This window comes from Cyprinus carpio, chromosome B23 (assembly GCF_018340385.1).
Source record: "Cyprinus carpio isolate SPL01 chromosome B23, ASM1834038v1, whole genome shotgun sequence".
Classification (NCBI taxonomy): Eukaryota; Metazoa; Chordata; class Actinopteri; order Cypriniformes; family Cyprinidae; genus Cyprinus; species Cyprinus carpio.
The window spans coordinates 14827436-14845162 of NC_056619.1; the positions used below are offsets into that span (position 1 = coordinate 14827436).

The window sequence follows — 17727 nt, forward strand, 5'->3', positions numbered from 1 at the left end:
ACATCATGGCAGAAATGTGCAGCCACAGGAAGACCCTGCTCGCACTTCTGCATAACGCAGGTTGCGAAAGACATTGGTACCTAATGCATATATAATGAGCAATATGTGCTGAAGGACTAGCAGAAAACACTTCACAGAATGCGTAATTGCCACAAATTCTGCCAATCAGGACTAGAGATGCTTCAATAATCAAATTCTGCCTGTTAATGATAAGCCTATATTTCTTTTTATAGCTAATAACTGATAAATTGGTGATAGTAAAATTCTATACTGTTATGTCTAAATAATATAAAATAAAATCTAAAATCTAGAATCAATCGAAATGCTACAAGTGAAATTGGGCATTACAACATTATAATATATAGTATGAAAAATAGATTCTAATTAAAAAAAAAAAAATCTAATTGCTTTAATTAAAGTTCTGTAAATGAATTTGATGGGAATACTATTATGTGGGCTCACATAATAATCAGAAAGATGGGAATTGTTTTCTAACAACTTTTCCAACTTTTTTCATGTTCAGGATTATTTGATGAATAAAATGTTAAAAAGAACACCATTTATTTAAAATAGAAATCTTTTGTAACAATGTACACTACCATTCAAAAGTTTGCGGTGAGTATATTTTTTATTTCTTTTCTGAAAGAAAAAATATATATATATTTTTTCTTCAGTAAGGATGTGTTAAATTTGATAAAAAAGGATAGTAAAGATTTAGAGAGATTTATTTTGAACGGTTGTGTTATTTTTGATATGAAGGGAGTTTTCTGTGAGTGGTAGGGGTGGGTTTAAGTTTAAAAGTATATAACTATCTGTATACTGTATAAAAACAATAGGAGTCTATTTAATGTCCCAATTTAGATAGCTAAGTTAAAGTGACTTGACGTGAAGTCATGCGGAATGTGAAATGATTAAATAATTGATAAACTGCACATATGGATGAAAATCTGTGTGGTCTGTTCACTGGAGAATCGTATGCTGTGGAAAAGCTTTACTCTCAGGTTAGACTTCAAATTCCCTCCCCCCTTTCAAAAAGTGTAAAGTAGTAGATGTTTCACATGCATATGAATGATTAAAACATGAATATGCATCGCTTCAACACTCAGCACCTGTCACACTCACAGCCTTTATTTAGCACGGTTGTGTGCTGCAGTGTAGTGTGTTTCTTTAGGGCTCAGAGTCACAGACCATTCAGGCACTGACCCTAGATCCAGGTGGTCTACTCTATTATTACATCTATATTTGATAATGCTCAACAGCCACTAACGTGTGATTTCTTTGTGCAAAGCACACAGTCCACAGCCATTAATACAGAGATTGTGGGGAAATGTGAGTCACTGTGAGTCAACACTGACTTCTTATTTGTGGCTGTTAATATCTACACGATTAAAAGTGTTTGCATCTAAAGTTTCTAATTGCTTTAATTAAAGTTCTGTAAATTAATGAATTTGATGGAAATACTATTATGTGGGCTCACATAATAATCAGAAAGATGGGAATCGTTTTGCAAAACGATTTTAGTGTGGGCTCACATTTTTTTTTTTTTTTTTTTTTTTTTTTTTTATTTTTTTTTTCTCTTTTTTTTTTTTTTTTTTTTTTTTTTTTTTTTTTTTTTTTTTTTTTTTTTTTTTTTTTTTTTTTTTTTTGTTTTTTTTTTGGTTTTTTCTTTTTTTTTTTTTTTTTTAGAGGTGTAATATTGGTGTACGGTATGTATTTTAATGTAACACTACCATAATCGTTTTCAGCCAATAAAATATATTTTATTATTGCAGTGTTCTAGTGTTATTGCAGTTTAAAATAACGTTTTCTATTTTAATATACTTTACTGTGATGCAATGCTGTCTTCAGTGTCACATGATTCTTCAGAAGTCATTCTAATATGCTGATTTATTATCAGTGTTGAAAACGGTTGAGCTGCTTATTTTATTGATTTTTTATTTTTTTATTTTTTCAGGATTCTTTGATGAATAAAAAGTAAAAAAAAAAAAAAAAAAAAAAAAAAAAAGAACAGCATTTATTTAAAATGGAAATCTTTTGTAACAATATACACTATTGTTCAAAGGTTTGGGCTCAGTACTTTTTTTTCACTTCCTTTAAAAAATAAATAAAATAAAATAATTTTCTTCAGCGAGGATGTGCAAGTGATAGTAAAGACTTATATTGTTAGAAAAGATTTGTTTTGAACAGTAATGTGTATATACACAATATATAGTATGGATTTTAATGTTGGCAGTTATTGGACGTAACATTAAAACATGTATCTGTACTGACCAGAATTTCAATATTACAACATTGCTAAAGTATATTTTCCTATAAGTATATATTATATATATTCATAAGTTTCTTTAAGGCAAGCCATTTAATTCTCTGGCTGTCCATTTTTGCCTGATGAATATAGATTTTTGTGCAAATTGTAAAAGGTTAAGTGGTTTACAATAATTATAATGATTTGATTATAACATTATTACTTAAGGAGCAAAATTACATAACGATTGAGAAAACAAATAGTCTTATTTTCTGCTCTTTCTTTTCGTTTTTTTTCTTGATTTTCTCTGAACATTAATTTATACAGTGTAAGATAATAGGAATAACACCAGCCTCTTTAATTAGTCTCTAGATACGTGACTGAAGAGCGCGCCTCCAGGAAGTGTCGTCCTTTGCAGCCCAGTCCCACCGAGATCCGCAGGCTTTCGCAAAGTCTCTATGACTGTGTCCTCAAGTTGTTGGTTTTGACCTGATTTACTCAGAATCAACAAAGGGCCGGGCCGCCACAGCGCTGCGATGAATCTCAAACAGGCACAGAGGTGACAAGCACAGTGTAAGGAGACAACAGTGGGCAGGTGTGCATGTCGGATTGACAGCACAGTTTAGATGCAACTCTCCTAACGCCTCAAGCTCATGTGTGCATGCTCACGTTCCACATGTGTGGTTCTGTTAAGGAAGCTGGTCACATATAAAAAAAAAAATTAAAAAAAAGCCCATTTCGTTTACCTGATGGCTGTCAATCAGTTTGTGGCAGCTCCATAGTGGACCCTGCCTGGGGGAATTATGGAAGTTTGTGTTTTGATGGCAGTTTTTAGACAGGAAAGCAATAGAACGAAACCGTCTCAGAGGAGTTAACACAGATGCTCACCTGTCAGTATCAGAAACGAGGGAAAGTTGTGTGTACGTGTGTGTGTTTTATGTGTTTGTGTGTTCTTATATGAAGTGAAGTCAGTGATCAGGAACAGCTAGACAGATCCTGGAGCATTTCGAGTGGTCATGCCACCCTGTCTGGACCTGTTCTGGTAGTCCGTGATAAGAAAAAGTGAAAGAGCAAGTGTGTGTGTGTGTGTTTTAAAGATCACTCATCAAACACCAGGTCTTCTCAGCATAGACTTGTGCTTGCTTTGATTTAGAATAAGAAAATAACTAATGCTGTACGTCTCCTTAGATCCCAAAAATGAAAATTCTGTAATATACTGGAAATAATTTATTCACACGTCTATACAGTATATGCACATATATACACGTATAAATATATATGCCGTACATTACAGGAGTGACGGCAAATTTGTCATCCTTCTCTGTTCTGGCCAGTGTAATCAATCTCTCAATATATTTTCTTCTTTTGGAAAGTCATAGGAACGCTATTGTGGATTTTTGTGGATTGGGGCAAATGGGAAGGCAAAATTATATTTGTCGTCATTTCCATTCACCACTATAGAGGTTTAGCCAACTATGACGACTTCCAGTTCTGAGAATCCCAGAAAATATGAAAAAGGTCTATGAACAAGGACTAGTGCTTCAAAATGAGCATAAAAGCACAATGAAAGTATTATAAATGTGGTCCATATAAGTCATTCTCATGATCAGTCTGATTTGTGATTGAATCATTCAAAATTCATTGAAACGTTTTGACTCAAAAAAATTATTTGTTTACTAATTGGACACTGCAGCTTATCTCATGAACTTTCATTAATGTTCCAAGGAAAACTAGAGAGGAGGTCAATACTTTCAGTGTATAATGAATCAAATTCTAATCTGTTTATATGGCTTCAGAAGACTTGAGTGGTATGGATCACTTTAATTATGCTTTTATGTCCTTTTTGAAGCTTGAAAGCTTACATTCTGTGTTCCACAAAAGAATGTCATGCAGGTATAGAATGTTAAATTATGTCAATTTTCGTTTTTGAATGAACTGCCTAAAACCAGGTCCTCCTAGCAGAGTGCTTGTGTTGAGACAGTGCTTTCATTGATTCTGAAAAAGAAAGCATCGATAATAATGTTGTACGTCTCTTCAGACAGGAGCTCTAAAGGTCATGTGTTAACTAAAAGACTTTTTAAACTGAGTGCTGGTTTGCATGAGCTGTTTAACAAGGGTCTTTTGTTCCGCCCTCATATGACTGTAGTCTTCTAGAACACTGCACTTGTCACATGATTGTGGCTTTCTAAAATTGATTCTTATGTCTGTGTCTCTTTATAGGTTGCAGAGGAAAGCTGTGTGGATTTGGAGCAGTGTGTGAGAGAGACCCGACTGACCCCTCTAAAGGAGAGTGTGTTTGTAAGAAGATTGTATGCACGTCTGTGGTGGCGCCGGTGTGTGGATCTGACTCCTCTACCTATTCCAATGAGTGTGAGCTGGAGAAGGCCCAGTGCAATACACAGAGACGCATCAAGGTGATGCTCAAAGGCCCCTGTGGTGAGTCTAGTCACATGCAAAAAACAATATCTATACTTGTGAGGATCGCCTGACTGTTATTCTTAAATTAAAAGGAAAAATCATCCATGTGTCATTTCAAACTTTCTTTTTCATTGCGGAACACAAAAGAGTTTTTTAGAAAAAATATTTGGTAGCTCTTAAAGTGCTTTTAAACAGTGAAACTGTATTTTTTTTTTTTTTTTTTTATGCCAAGGACCCCAAAATATGATGAGGATAGCCTTTGTCATATGTAAAGGCAGCCATACATTTTTATGCATAAACATTATATACTGTGTAAGAAAAATTGTAAGCATGATATTATAAAGACGTGTTGTTTGTAAAATTTATAATTAAATCAAATATAATTTAGCACATTAGTTTTGTCAATGAATGTGCTGAAACAAAAATTTAAATATTAATTAATTAGTAAAAAAAAAAAAATAGATATATATTACATTAGTCTGTTTCCGGATGAAAAACATTTCCAATTTTAATTTAAAATATAAATATTCAACCTGAAAAAAAATACTGTGAATTGCAATGAAAGTTGTATTATTTATTTACTTATTTATTGAAAAGTTAGAACACATTTGGTCATTTATTATTTATTAGTTGGCTTTTTTTAAGTTTTAGTTAGACTAATTTGGAGCATCCTCAAAAGTTGCGTTTACTAAACGACAGGGTCAAGTGAGATTTTATATTAACACCCTTCCACTTGCTCACACATTTTTTATTTTTTTAAATTTTTTTTTCAAATTCAAGCTTTTTTGATGCATGCCAAAAACAACAATAATTATCCCTATTTTATGACAGGTTTCCATATTCATGAATCCCCACATGGATAGATGGTCTATGGAGTGGAGAATATGAGTTTTGTGTTTTCTACATGGTTCATCATGTATATTCCAATCAGTTTCATTCCACGAATGATAACTTATACGTGAAATGTGGCTCATCATCAAGCGAGGCTCTGTGGCAGTGGGCCTGGTCAGCGTGAGCCGTAATTACATGATTCGGTGGAACATGCCGTACAAAGCCTTCAAAGAGCTCTAATTAGCCACCTCACATGCTGTCTAGCAGGAAATGATCAGTCCTGAGGAATGAGAGCTTCAGCCTACCAGTGAACTCCAGCCTCCGTTGAGAAGCGCATTAAAGATCACAATGTCCCGGTGTGTTAATGCAGTTGAAGTTCGGCTCCATGCTAATCGGCGCTGGCTCCGCAGCAGGGCTTTAATAGGCAGTAGCCTCCCTGCTATTGCGCTAATGAAATTGACAGTGTGGCTATCAGGGGTCATATCTCTCTCGCTCAAATGGGATCAGTGGCCAATCAGTGGACGGTTCAGTGTTTCTCCAGGGCAGAGAGGTTGAGATGGGACATGAGAGTCAGGTTAGCAGCCGTCTTTTGCCAAGTTCTACTCCGGTGCTGTCCAAAATTAACCCTTGGCCTTTTTTTGGGGTAATAAATATGCAATATTTTTAGATTACATACAGTGGTGGCTAAAATTATTAGAACACTAGTATTTTCATCAGCTAAAAAAGGGGTTTAAGTCAGTTATTTCTATCTTTGTCATTCATTTTGCCATTAGAAACACTGACACACTGACAGTGTTCTAATAATTTTAGCCACCATTGTAATAGTAAAATATTTTATAACAGTAAATATAAAAGTTTAATGTTTTTGAAAAGTCTGTATGCTTACCAAATCTGCATTTATTTAATCAAAAAATACAGTAAAATTGTAAAATTCTCATGCCAATTAATTATTTTTTTTCCCCACCTGTGTAATTTTATTGTTAATTAATTATTTTTTTTCCCCAATTTGTTCCCCATGAAACATTTCTTATAATCATTGTCAATGTTGAAAATGGCTATGCTGATTAATAATTATTTAGAAACTGAATCAAAAGTAGTTAAAAGAAAAATGTTTGTAGCTGGTTAGGTTTTTTCAGTTCACACTGCATTGGCAGGGGTGGCAAAGGGTTAATTCCCACCCCGGGCATGAGATAAGAGGTGATACAGAAAAAGAAATACACAGAGGTGCCCTGTTTCTAAAGATGAGCAGGGGAGCGTGGGTGCTTTGATAATATTGAACTCCGGTGGGTAAACAGAGTCTCCAGCTGTTTGTGTGAGTGAGTCAGTCAGTCATTCAGAGAGCCAGTGAGCGGAGGAAAGAAGTGGAGTGTGTGGAGCTCATTTCAGGCGGGCCGTATGCTGTAACTCGTCTGGATTGGCAGCGGCGCAGCGGAGCATTGGGCCAGAGCGATTGATCAATGAAAGGATTGATCATATGTGTGCAGAGCACGTCTGGAATTACTGTGATTGCCAGGAGCGCTCTCTTTTCTCACTCTGTCTTTTTTTACACATTAACGTCTCTTCACCTCCAGCCTGACTCGGCTGATGAAAACCGCTTTTGAGAACCCACAGCACGGAGGAGGTAAAATCTGTGCATCAAGTATTCACTCCCTAAACCAGGCCTACAACTTAAACTAGCCGCAGAGGCTGAAACTGTCGGCTTCTGTTGTCTAAATGAGGTTATTCTGCTGTACAGAAGAGCGGGGGAGGAAAAGCCTTAACCTCAGGGTATCATGGGAAGCTGCTTAATGGAGGAATCAATATGTTTGTCCCGTTATTGACGGCTGAAACTGTGTTCCTTTACTTGGGAAGTATGGCTCATTTCTCTCAGATCCTTTACCTGCTATAACTCCAGGTGTTGATACTGTTGGACACATATGGGCCATTTTTCTCCCTTGGTTGCTTCTCACACTCTCCGTCAAACGATTCTCACGTCATGGCGCGCTACATGTGTGTTTTACTGTCCTTTAGTAATGTCAAAGCTGACGTTCATCCAAGCATGTAACATTTGCAGCAGCAGCCATGAGAGGCTGTTGATTTATGATCTTTCAGCAAACACATCTTAGTCAATATTAAAGCAACTCTCTGAGTTTACCCTGAGGCTAAGTAGCATAGGGATATACTGTTTGAACCCATCATAGTAGTGATCCATCTCAGAAGAAAAGGACAGAATGTACATAAATATATATGTATATATACTGTAGATAGATAGATAGATAGATAGATATTTATGTATGTATATATGTATGTATGTGACACTAGTGTCACAGAAAGTGTCATCATAGTGTCCCCTTTCAGCAAAGCTTTCATATGTATTTAATATATTTTTTGTTATTTATTCTGAAATTATTATTTATTGTGAGTGTTGCTTTGCAGTTTCTAGGGTTTTCTGGATGGTTGTTAGGTGATAGAGCCTGTACCTTGTGTAATATTCAGGTCCATACCTTGAATTTTTTGGTTGTTAGGTGATAGAAATTTATTTATTTTTTATAATTTTTGTTGTTGTTGTTTTGTGTTTTGTTTTGGTCTGTTGGGGTTGTCAGTTGTTTTTTTTTTTCAGTTTTTTTTTTTGGGGGGGGGGGGGGGGGGGGGGGGGGGGGGGGGGGGGGTTTGTTTTGATTTTGATTTTTTTTGTCTGTGTGTTTTTTGTTTGTGTGTGTGTGTGTGTGTGTGTGTGTGTGTGTGTGTGTGTGTGTGTGTGTGATTTTTGGTCCATACCTTGAATTTTTTTTCTTTGCATTGATTTGCTTTATGTCTAGCTTTATGTTTGCTTTTTGTTTTCTGGGCAAAAATTCAAATTAGATTACTTAAAAATAGACTAGTACACCTCTCTTTAACACGTGACTTGATTTTAAGTATGAAGTTTATACTTCAACTTTAAGGATTTGTTAATGGTTTAGGTGTGCGTAAATGCACTTTTGTCTCCCATATTAGAGACGTGGTGTGAAACCTAACATCCTGTTTGGCTGATTGTTCCCCGTGATGGCTTGTTATTCAGGCACAGCTCGGGTTCTGGTGACACCTCCACGGCCACTGAGCTCTGCAGCCGCCGCCGATGGCACATAGCCAGCCCTGCCTCGTGCAAATTGGTTTTTCGCTCGCCCTGTTCCACCCCTACGTCGGCTCCCGTGCTTGTGCATGGAGTCACTCACCACAACACATTCACCTGTCTCCGTGACAGGAGACTCAATTCACACTCATCAGCGGCTTCTCGGCTTTCTTACTCCATCTGCAGAAAAAACACGCTCTCGCTCCGCTCTCAGACTAAATTTAGCTTGGGTTACGTCTACTACACAGTCTGGGCCTGTCCACCGGCAAACAATTATAGCAAGATCGACAGTCTCCTTCAATAATGGAGTTCTCTAAATGAATTCTGGAAGCAGATACTCTGTGATCTAGCAACATCCATCATAGAGATTTTCTTTTTCTTCTGGATGATCTTCTCATTTGAAAAATGCTGCTAATATGATCCAGCATGCTTCTGGTAAATAGTATTAGGGGGCTATGTGGATCTACACAGGGCAATAAAACCTAAACATGCTCTGCAAATGTGGTGCTTTGAACATGAAGTTGTTCATGTGGTTTCAAACTTTTGGACCTCCACATCGGGTTCCATCAGGCTCAAATCTGGTATATCACATGCAGCTTGTCTTATACCAACACTTCCACACAGCTATTCTATATAGGCTCACACAAAAACTCCCAGATGTCGACAAGAATATGATCAATGCCATCACCAGAGCTTCATTCTGCTGCTTATCCCCTGGAGAATGAGGATACTTCTTATACAAATCTGTTTCTCTCGCTCTCCTCCTCTGTCTCTCTCTCTCTCTCTCTGCCGTCCTGCTCACTTCCGAAGGGGGAGGATGTAGTGTTGAAGTGAGATAAGGCAGATTACAGCAGGACGGGCACATTAAAAAGGCACATTTTCCACGCTCTCGCTTCTAATACCAGATGGGAGACGCTTTTTACAACTTATTCATGTATTCATGCATTTGACTGGCCTGAATAATGCATTGTTATTTTTAACCCCTACCACACTTGAGTGGAGTATTGAGTGCAGCAATCAGGGACTTACCAACCGTTAGAACATTTCTACCACTTTCAGAAATTTCTAAGGACCCCCTGTCCAATTTTTGGACAATAGTAATTGTATTTTAAGAGCTTCGTTTACTGACCAGAGTGCACTGAATAAAAATGCAGGTGGCTGCATAAAAATGTCTGTTTTTAGACCCGACATTTTCATCAGCTGCCGATCGATTAATCGTATTCTGTGTGGTATAATATGGCTACTTTCCTGATGTCATCTAATTAATATTCATGAGCCAAGCTGATCATAGGAGCAGTAAAAATCCCATTGACTTTCTTTATAGGAAATCTTATTTCAGCAATAACAAAATTTGAATCTTTCCTGTGTATATATTTGTCTATTTAGTAATAAATTTCAACTGTATAGCATTTTGTACTTTGTATGACTATAAGAAGATCTGATTCATAGACGTCTGATTCTACAAATCCAGTAATGTCATTTATAATGGTTCATGGTTCATGGGCTACGTAGTTCATTGCCTCTTAAAAGACGTACACAGCCTTTGGCTTTTTCTCTGATTTTCAATTGTATTTTGGCTTCAAAAAGTTTGTAAAGTTGTAATTCATCTCAGAGCTGGTTGGTTTGGTTCATGGCTATTTTTATTGAGTTTTTTTTTTTTTAATCCCTATGGAGAAAATAAATAGGTAAAATTCTGGAATCAAGGCCGCTGACGAAGTGAGTGATCGTTATAGCACTAATTTTAATTAAATAGAGTATATATTACCCTGTATTTACCACGTCTGTACAGTATGTCTACCATGCACCTTGATATTTGATGGCCACAGTATGCTTCAGAACACATTCTGTGCTTTTGAAAGTAAATCATAAAGGCATCTTAAAGAAACAATCGCAGCTGATTGGGTATGATTATATTTTACCTTTGAAAACAACGTTTGAATGCACTGCCGTACTTAAATGCATGCGCTCGCTGTGCCAGATAATGATTATTGACTGTTACATTCAGCTTCATGTTTGTGTAGCACACAGTCAGCTATGCCGCCACACACCAACGCCACAACCACTACCTTTCCCGTAGTCTTCATGATAATAAGCTGCTATTTGTCCTCTTTCTTACCCTTTCCTTTTTCTATTTTCCTCACAAGACAACCTCTTCCAAACAACTAGTACCTCTAAACAAGATGAGTTCATTTCGGTCCATAATTACATTTCCCTCCAACGATGTCCTTCTCTTCTGCAACCTTTCCTGAATCACGTACACAGACCCACGCCACTTTACACGCTTGCACATTCAAGCGTGCACAAGTACAAAGCCATTCATGAATACCTGCCTGTGTCCACTCAAGGCCCTTTGCATTAATCACAGAGGTTAATGCAGGAGAGAGCAGCTCTTCCCATCAGCCAGCGGGGTTCTAGTGACAAGGAGATTCTTCACATGACCCTCTCTAGAACTCTTTATGTGTCTTACAGTCTCCACAGGGCACCCAGGTGCAGGAGAGGCCAGCCACTTTTAGAGAGATTTCTTTTTGATGGTGTTGTCATTTCTTTTTGGTGTTGTTTATTTAAATTTGTAGTAATTATGTAATGTTTTGTTTAGTTGTTTTTTTCAAATGTATATATGTTTGTTCTGTTTATTGTTCTATTATAAAATGTATTCTGAGTACTTTTTGATTACTTTTAGACAGGGCTTGAAACCGAGGAGAATCGATATTTTATCGTTTCTGTTCCTGCATTTTTAAAAACAATTTTATTTGCCTATAATTTGCCTAATAATAATAATATAATAATAATAAAGTACAGCGTTTTCTTTACTCAAAAAGAAAAGGAAAAAAAGAGAGATCTGCTAATGCTAGCCAATAATATAATTTGCCTAATCACAGCCAATACAGCATCATATTTTCTAGATTTTGGCCAAATGTAGGCTACTAAAAAAAAACTTTAAATACATCAAAGTATTTTTAAGAAATGTAAAAAATTGCTGCATTGTGTTAAAAAAAAAACAACAACACTTGTATAAGATTGCGTTTTGAGATTGAAAAAAAAAAAAAAAAAACATAAGTCAAATAAAAAAAAAAAAAATTTAATTTGTGAAGCTGATGCCTACATTTTGTGTGTTTTGTTTGTGTGATTTAAATGTTGAATTGAGTTAGTTTTTTGTTTTTTGTTTTTGTGATTTATATATTATGTTGATTTGATGTACATATCTGCTTTTGCTGGTTAATAACATTTATCAGCACAGTGAGGCGCGGTCACGCTGAATGCAACATTTTGAATGGAGCAGTGTAACTTTTTATTTGTTTGACGTTGTGTTATGTTGACGTCATCATGAAACATTAGCATATTGCCCGCACACTTGTTGCGTGCACAGGAAAACTTGACGGTCTGAATGAAAATGCTAATTCATTCTTTGCCACTAGGGGCAATTTTTTTATAGCAGTAAAAATAGCTGTTTCCCCTGGTAATGGCTGTACACAAAACAGCACTGTGCTCACAAATGCTGCTTTATCAGGCATTACAGGCATGATGAAATGAAAATGAAATCGACCAATCGGACCAATTACCGCCGATTAGCGCCATGCAAAGGAGGGGTTTGGAAAAATGAATCGTTGAGCGAATCATTTGGGAGTTATTGAGTAAGGTAAAAATAAATGCATATTATAAGACAATGAAATGTTTTTTTGACCTTGCATGCATGTCAACCTGTTGTTGGGGTCTCCCAAAACCAAAATATGAACCTTTCATAACCCATACTTTAATACTTTCTGGTTATCCACATTTTTTGTATGGAGCTGCTAAACCACTTGAAAATCTTATTCTGTCTCTCCCGACAGACTGTATATTATCAACTTTCAGAACACATGAATACCAGCTGATAAATGCGTGTGTGTGTTTGAAAGGGCTTGCTTGAAGGAAAAGAGAATGATTAGTGTCAAATGTGCTTGCTGATTGTACTCAAAATTTGTTTGAAAGAAAAAAAAGAAAACATTTTTTTTTTTTTTTTTTTTAGAATATTGCTTTTAGCCAAAACAAACAACTCTATCTTTGTCATTATGTTTGAGTACTGCAGTAACACAGAGCAGTGTGGGGAAAGCTCATTGTGTAAGCTGTATGTAGCCTACAAAATAAGGTTTCTTGCCCTTTTCCTTGCCCACAATCATTAAACTTTGACCTCCTGAAAATCCCAAAGCAGTCGCTTTGAATCTGGTGACCTGTTTTTGTTGGATTGCAGAGCCTGCTTGAGCCTTGCTATTGTTAATTAGTTTTGCTTGCTGAGGTAGGCATTGCTAATAGACCACTACTGCTTCTACTTGGGAATTTTAACAAACCCCTAACATTAAGTATTAAACTTCAAAATGTATCTGGACCCACATTGTTTGTGCTAAGGAAATTAATTATAAATTACACCTCCAATCTTGCAACTTTATGAGGTGTGCTGCTATTCTGTAAGCAGCAAGACTTATGATTTTCACCTGGCAGATGGAACAGCAGGCAAGAAAATACCATAGACTGGAACTGTTGGAGAAACCAAAGCCATTTTTAAAGATCAGAAAATTATAGAGACTGGGAGTGTGCTCTTTTGACCTGGCACAACCACCTAGCAATGGCCTAGCAGCTACCCAAAACATCCTAGCAATACCTAACAACCAGTGCTAGTGAGATTACAACTGGATTATATAATCAAAGAGTCCAAAAATAAAGTACTTGTAATTAGATTATATTACATTTTAAAGTGCTCATAAACAGATTACAATTAATTTTTTTTAAGGTTACATGATTACATTCTTATTCATAATGTATTGATTCACCCTAATTCTTATATTTCTCTCAAATTTTCTTTTATTTTCCTTTCTAAAGGTTTTTATTCTTATATACATTTGTATAGTTTTGGAGTTTTTTGGTGTTTTATGTTACTGCAACTAGTCAGGTTACTATAATTACACAGAAAATGGAAAGGCCACACAGTTAGTTTAATTTGACATTTTATGATTTAATTATTAGCTTTTCACCACTCAGGAACCCCAGTTTGGGAAACCTTGGTGTAATATGTTTAATGCGCTTCTTGATGTTGATAACAAAGAACGAAAAGTATTTTCATATACCACTACCACCAAAGTTAGGTCAAAAGTAATCTAAAAGTCATCAAAAAAGAATACATTACCATATGCGTAATCCAGCAGATTATTACTAACTACATTTTCTAACTATGCAATTTGTAATCAGTAATTGACTACAATTTGTAAGTAATCTGTCCAGCACTCCTAACAACCCCTCGAAGACCAATATTCACATTTTTGTCATTTATTTCTTCTGTATACCATGTGCCTCCAGTTTTCACTTCCAGAATACTTTTTTTCTTTTTTTTTCTTTCTGAATTAATTTTCTACTTCTAGGAATATATAAAACCTTTTGAACATAATTGTATATCACTTTTTAGCAGGCTATAGAAGCAGGGATTATGTTTGAATTCATCTTGATTGTGATCTCTTTCCATTCGTGCGGATGCATAGATTTGTCTTTTGCATACTGAATGCACGTGTACTGAATTAAATCCAGTCTTAGATCTGAAACCTGTGCTAGCGTTTGCAGTGCACTGCATCGGGTTAATGCTCACTAAAGCTCACAGGAGACAAACCTTGCCTCTGAAAGACGTGTTTGGTAGTGTATTAAACCCGTGAGCTAACGTCGTCCTGCTGGTCTTGCCCGTGATGTTACCTCTGTGTCTTCACAGGCCTGAGGTCAGGAGTGGCTCACCTCGGGAATGCTATACAAGGAATACTACGCACTGACAGCTATCACGGGAGAACAGGAGTGCCTGGCTTTTGAATCAACCACAAAAAGATGTGTATTATCCATTTTTGTGCCTAATTTTCTTTATCTAAGGGCAACACTGAGGCGTGCAGAAAAAAAAAGAAGACAGCTGCAGTCAAATATGCCCTTTGAAGAAATACATCAAAAGAACAAATCATCTCGCCGTGTGAGGGATGACAACAGCAGAGGGTGGGACACTGGGCTTGGAGGTCATCTGTGGAGGTTCAGCTTCATTTTTTTTTTTTTTTTTTGGTACTCTTCCAGTTTTTTCTATTGATGCACCACAGCAAATATGGCGAAAAAACATGAATGCTTGGGAATACAAATGGATAGTTGTCTCCAGGCTTTGTAGACCTTGTTATTCTGGGTTGAGTACAAGTTAAGCTCAGCATTTGTGATGCAATGTTCGTTATGGACAAAATTAATAATTATAAAAAATAATAACAATACAATCGGCGTTAAACTGTGGGACAATTAAAGCGAATGCAGCCAATCTGTAAATGTTAAAAAAACTTTTGTTTGTTTTTACTGTACAGCCACAAAATGTAAATAATATTCATATTTTCTGTGTAGAGTTACATGCATTTTTACAACTTTGTTGCCTTGACAAAGCAATGCCTTGAACCATAAAATGCTTTATCAACTGTAAAAATTATTTAAACCTCTTTACAGTTGTAAAGCTAGTCATCAATGGTTTAGTTCATTGGTTGTTGATTGGATAGAGCCAAGTTTGAATGCGAGTTTGAGGTTGTTTGTAAAAAAGAGGTGGAGTTTATTCGGACGAAATCATTGGAGAACTTCAGTGTACCTCACCAGGGAGAAGTGTTGTTTTGTTTGAAGATCAGGTTCTTTCATGACAACTCTTGGAAGATTTTAGCATGGTAATGGACATGACAATGTTAATGTATTCGGTCTTGGCAGAAGAGATCTGCTACACTGCTGAATTGATGCTGTTATTGTAGATTATTGCTGCTGCTGCTGCAAAGCAAGTACAGGAACTTGCTACTGCCAGTACATATGCCGATATGGTGCTGTGAGTATTTAAGACACACTGCTACTGCACAATTAGCATATATAATAACCCTTTGTAGATCTATACAGGTGGAGCTGGGGAAGGTGGAGGGTTTCAGAGTAAAGGTCATTGCACACTGAGTCCGAAATTTTCCCACGTTAAAAAATAAATACAACCTCATGTTGTGTCAATAACATTAACACACTGCCTCCAAAACTTTCGTCTGTCATAAAAAAAAATTTGGATCAGGTTTTCTGCTTTTTCGCAATCCATAGCATGCATTTTGATAGGAAAGGATGAAGAATATATACATATATATATATATATATATATATATATATATATATATATATATATATATATATATATATATATATATATATATATATATATATATATATATATATATATATGTATAAACGCATGCAAAAATTTCGGACTCAGTGTGCAAGGACCTTAACTTTGAAAGCGTGGTGTGAAATGCTCTAGTGGATGCTAATCAGCCATTTAAATGTAAAGCAGCAAGCTTACTGGCTGCGTATGCAACATGAACCAATCAGCTTGTGCCAAGTAGTTTAATGCTGTGAATATCATTAGTTTGCCTTAATTACTCATCAACCTGCGCCATCTAGCATTTCATGACAGAATTTGGTATTTATGACATTGCTCCCATTCACTTCTATTGTAATTGCCTCACTGTAACCTCAATTTTTGCTGTTTTTTTTGTTTTTTTTTTGGTGCGATTATGCCACCAAATACTGTTGACAGTTTTTCACTTGTGTTGAATCCATACTATTCAGAGGAAATGAGAGCGACACCACCCGCAGCTCTTCTCAAACCTCCTTAAAACATGCGCACACTCATACATACACATACATCTTCTGTCACGCTGGAGAGGGCGCCCAGGGCTCGCGGTGCAGGGCGGGTTGTGCCGAGCCGATCCCTTCAGGATCACGTAGTGGCCGTTGACAGCTCCCTGCATGCATTACGCATTAATACATCCAGAACTAACACATTATCACAGAACTGTCTGAAAGGTGGATCAGTGGAAGCTTCCTCGCTGTCTCGACTTCCTCTCACTCTGTTTATGCCTTATTAGTTCGTTGTATAGGTCGTATTATTTCCTACTTTTCTTCTTGTCCTAACCTCTTCAGAGCTGGAGGAAAGCAGTTAATTGGCTGCGAAAGACATTTCCAGTTCATCAATAGGTAACTATAGACTCCCGCTCTTTTCTCAGCACACTGTATTTCTATCCTTGAAAATGAGCACTAAAGCATAAGGAGGAAACGGCTCATCTCTGTTGCGACCCCAACGGTTCGTAGGGCGCTTTTCGACGCCGGTCACATTCTAACAGGCAATTTGCCTGCTTGTCTCAGCCTGAGAGGGCAGCTTATCTGTGCTAACACAGCAGAGAGCTGCATACGCACCTTATACCGAGTGGCCTTTTGCATTTTAATCAGCTCATCCTTTTCCTCGATGCTCATCAACTCTCGGCGACAATAGGTGGAAAAGCGCCGACTGTTATTTAATGGGTTTGCGGAGGCAATTCTGCGCACTGTCACAAAACAAACAGAGCGCCACTGAGAAGGAAGCTGTTTATGCGGATCATCGGACTCTTCTCAATGTATACTTCCTGACAGACACATCAGAACTGATTTAAAGAACCACTTTACATCAGACCGATGAAATCAGATGTCTTAGAGGCAGGCTTTCGGGGATGAGGCCAATCTGTCGAAGCAGAAGTAATGAGTCAGAGCTTAGCTGCCATTAGTTATGACTTTCAGGATGAGGAAAGTACCGGAATGCGTCAGCCCGTCTCAAAGGCCATCATAGACTGAACAGACTTGTTTATCATTTTAGGGATAAAATAAAACTGCATAGGCGAGAGAGGGGTCGTAATTTGCAACATGTTAGGGATGAATCACATGGCAATAAATAAATGATTTTCTAATTTTAATATTTATTTTTTTATTTTGTTTTAAAATAAAATATTGCATTCAAATATTATTGAATAAAATATAAATCATTTTAACATTTGTGTTTATATTTATAATATTAGTTTTTATCATTAAAAATGTGCGTCAGTTTTCCTATGTACATCTTCAGTTGCAGTCAGCTGTTTGGCTTTTTCTATACATATGGTCACATGACAAAGATCCACTAGTCCAGTGCTTCTCAACAGTTAAGGACCTAATAAGTCTTACATTATTCAAATAGTATTATATTGATGGTCACACTTTATTTTAAGGCCCAATTCTCTCTATTTGTAAACTATTAATTACGACTTTTGCATCAGTAACTCTTAATTTGCTGCTTATTAATAGT

General features: G+C 36.5%; 1 protein-coding gene across 13 annotated transcripts in view; it reads left to right on the top strand.

Annotated features, from left to right (window-relative positions):
* LOC109045073 (agrin-like) overlaps positions 1–17727 on the top strand; it is a 243045-nt gene that overhangs the window by 131627 nt on the left and 93691 nt on the right. For all 13 annotated transcript variants that reach the window (XM_042751067.1, XM_042751065.1, XM_042751070.1 and 10 more), the window contains one exon: positions 4466–4681. In XM_042751067.1, the coding sequence (XP_042607001.1) occupies positions 4466–4681 (216 nt within the window). The remainder of the gene's footprint in view (positions 1–4465; positions 4682–17727) is intronic.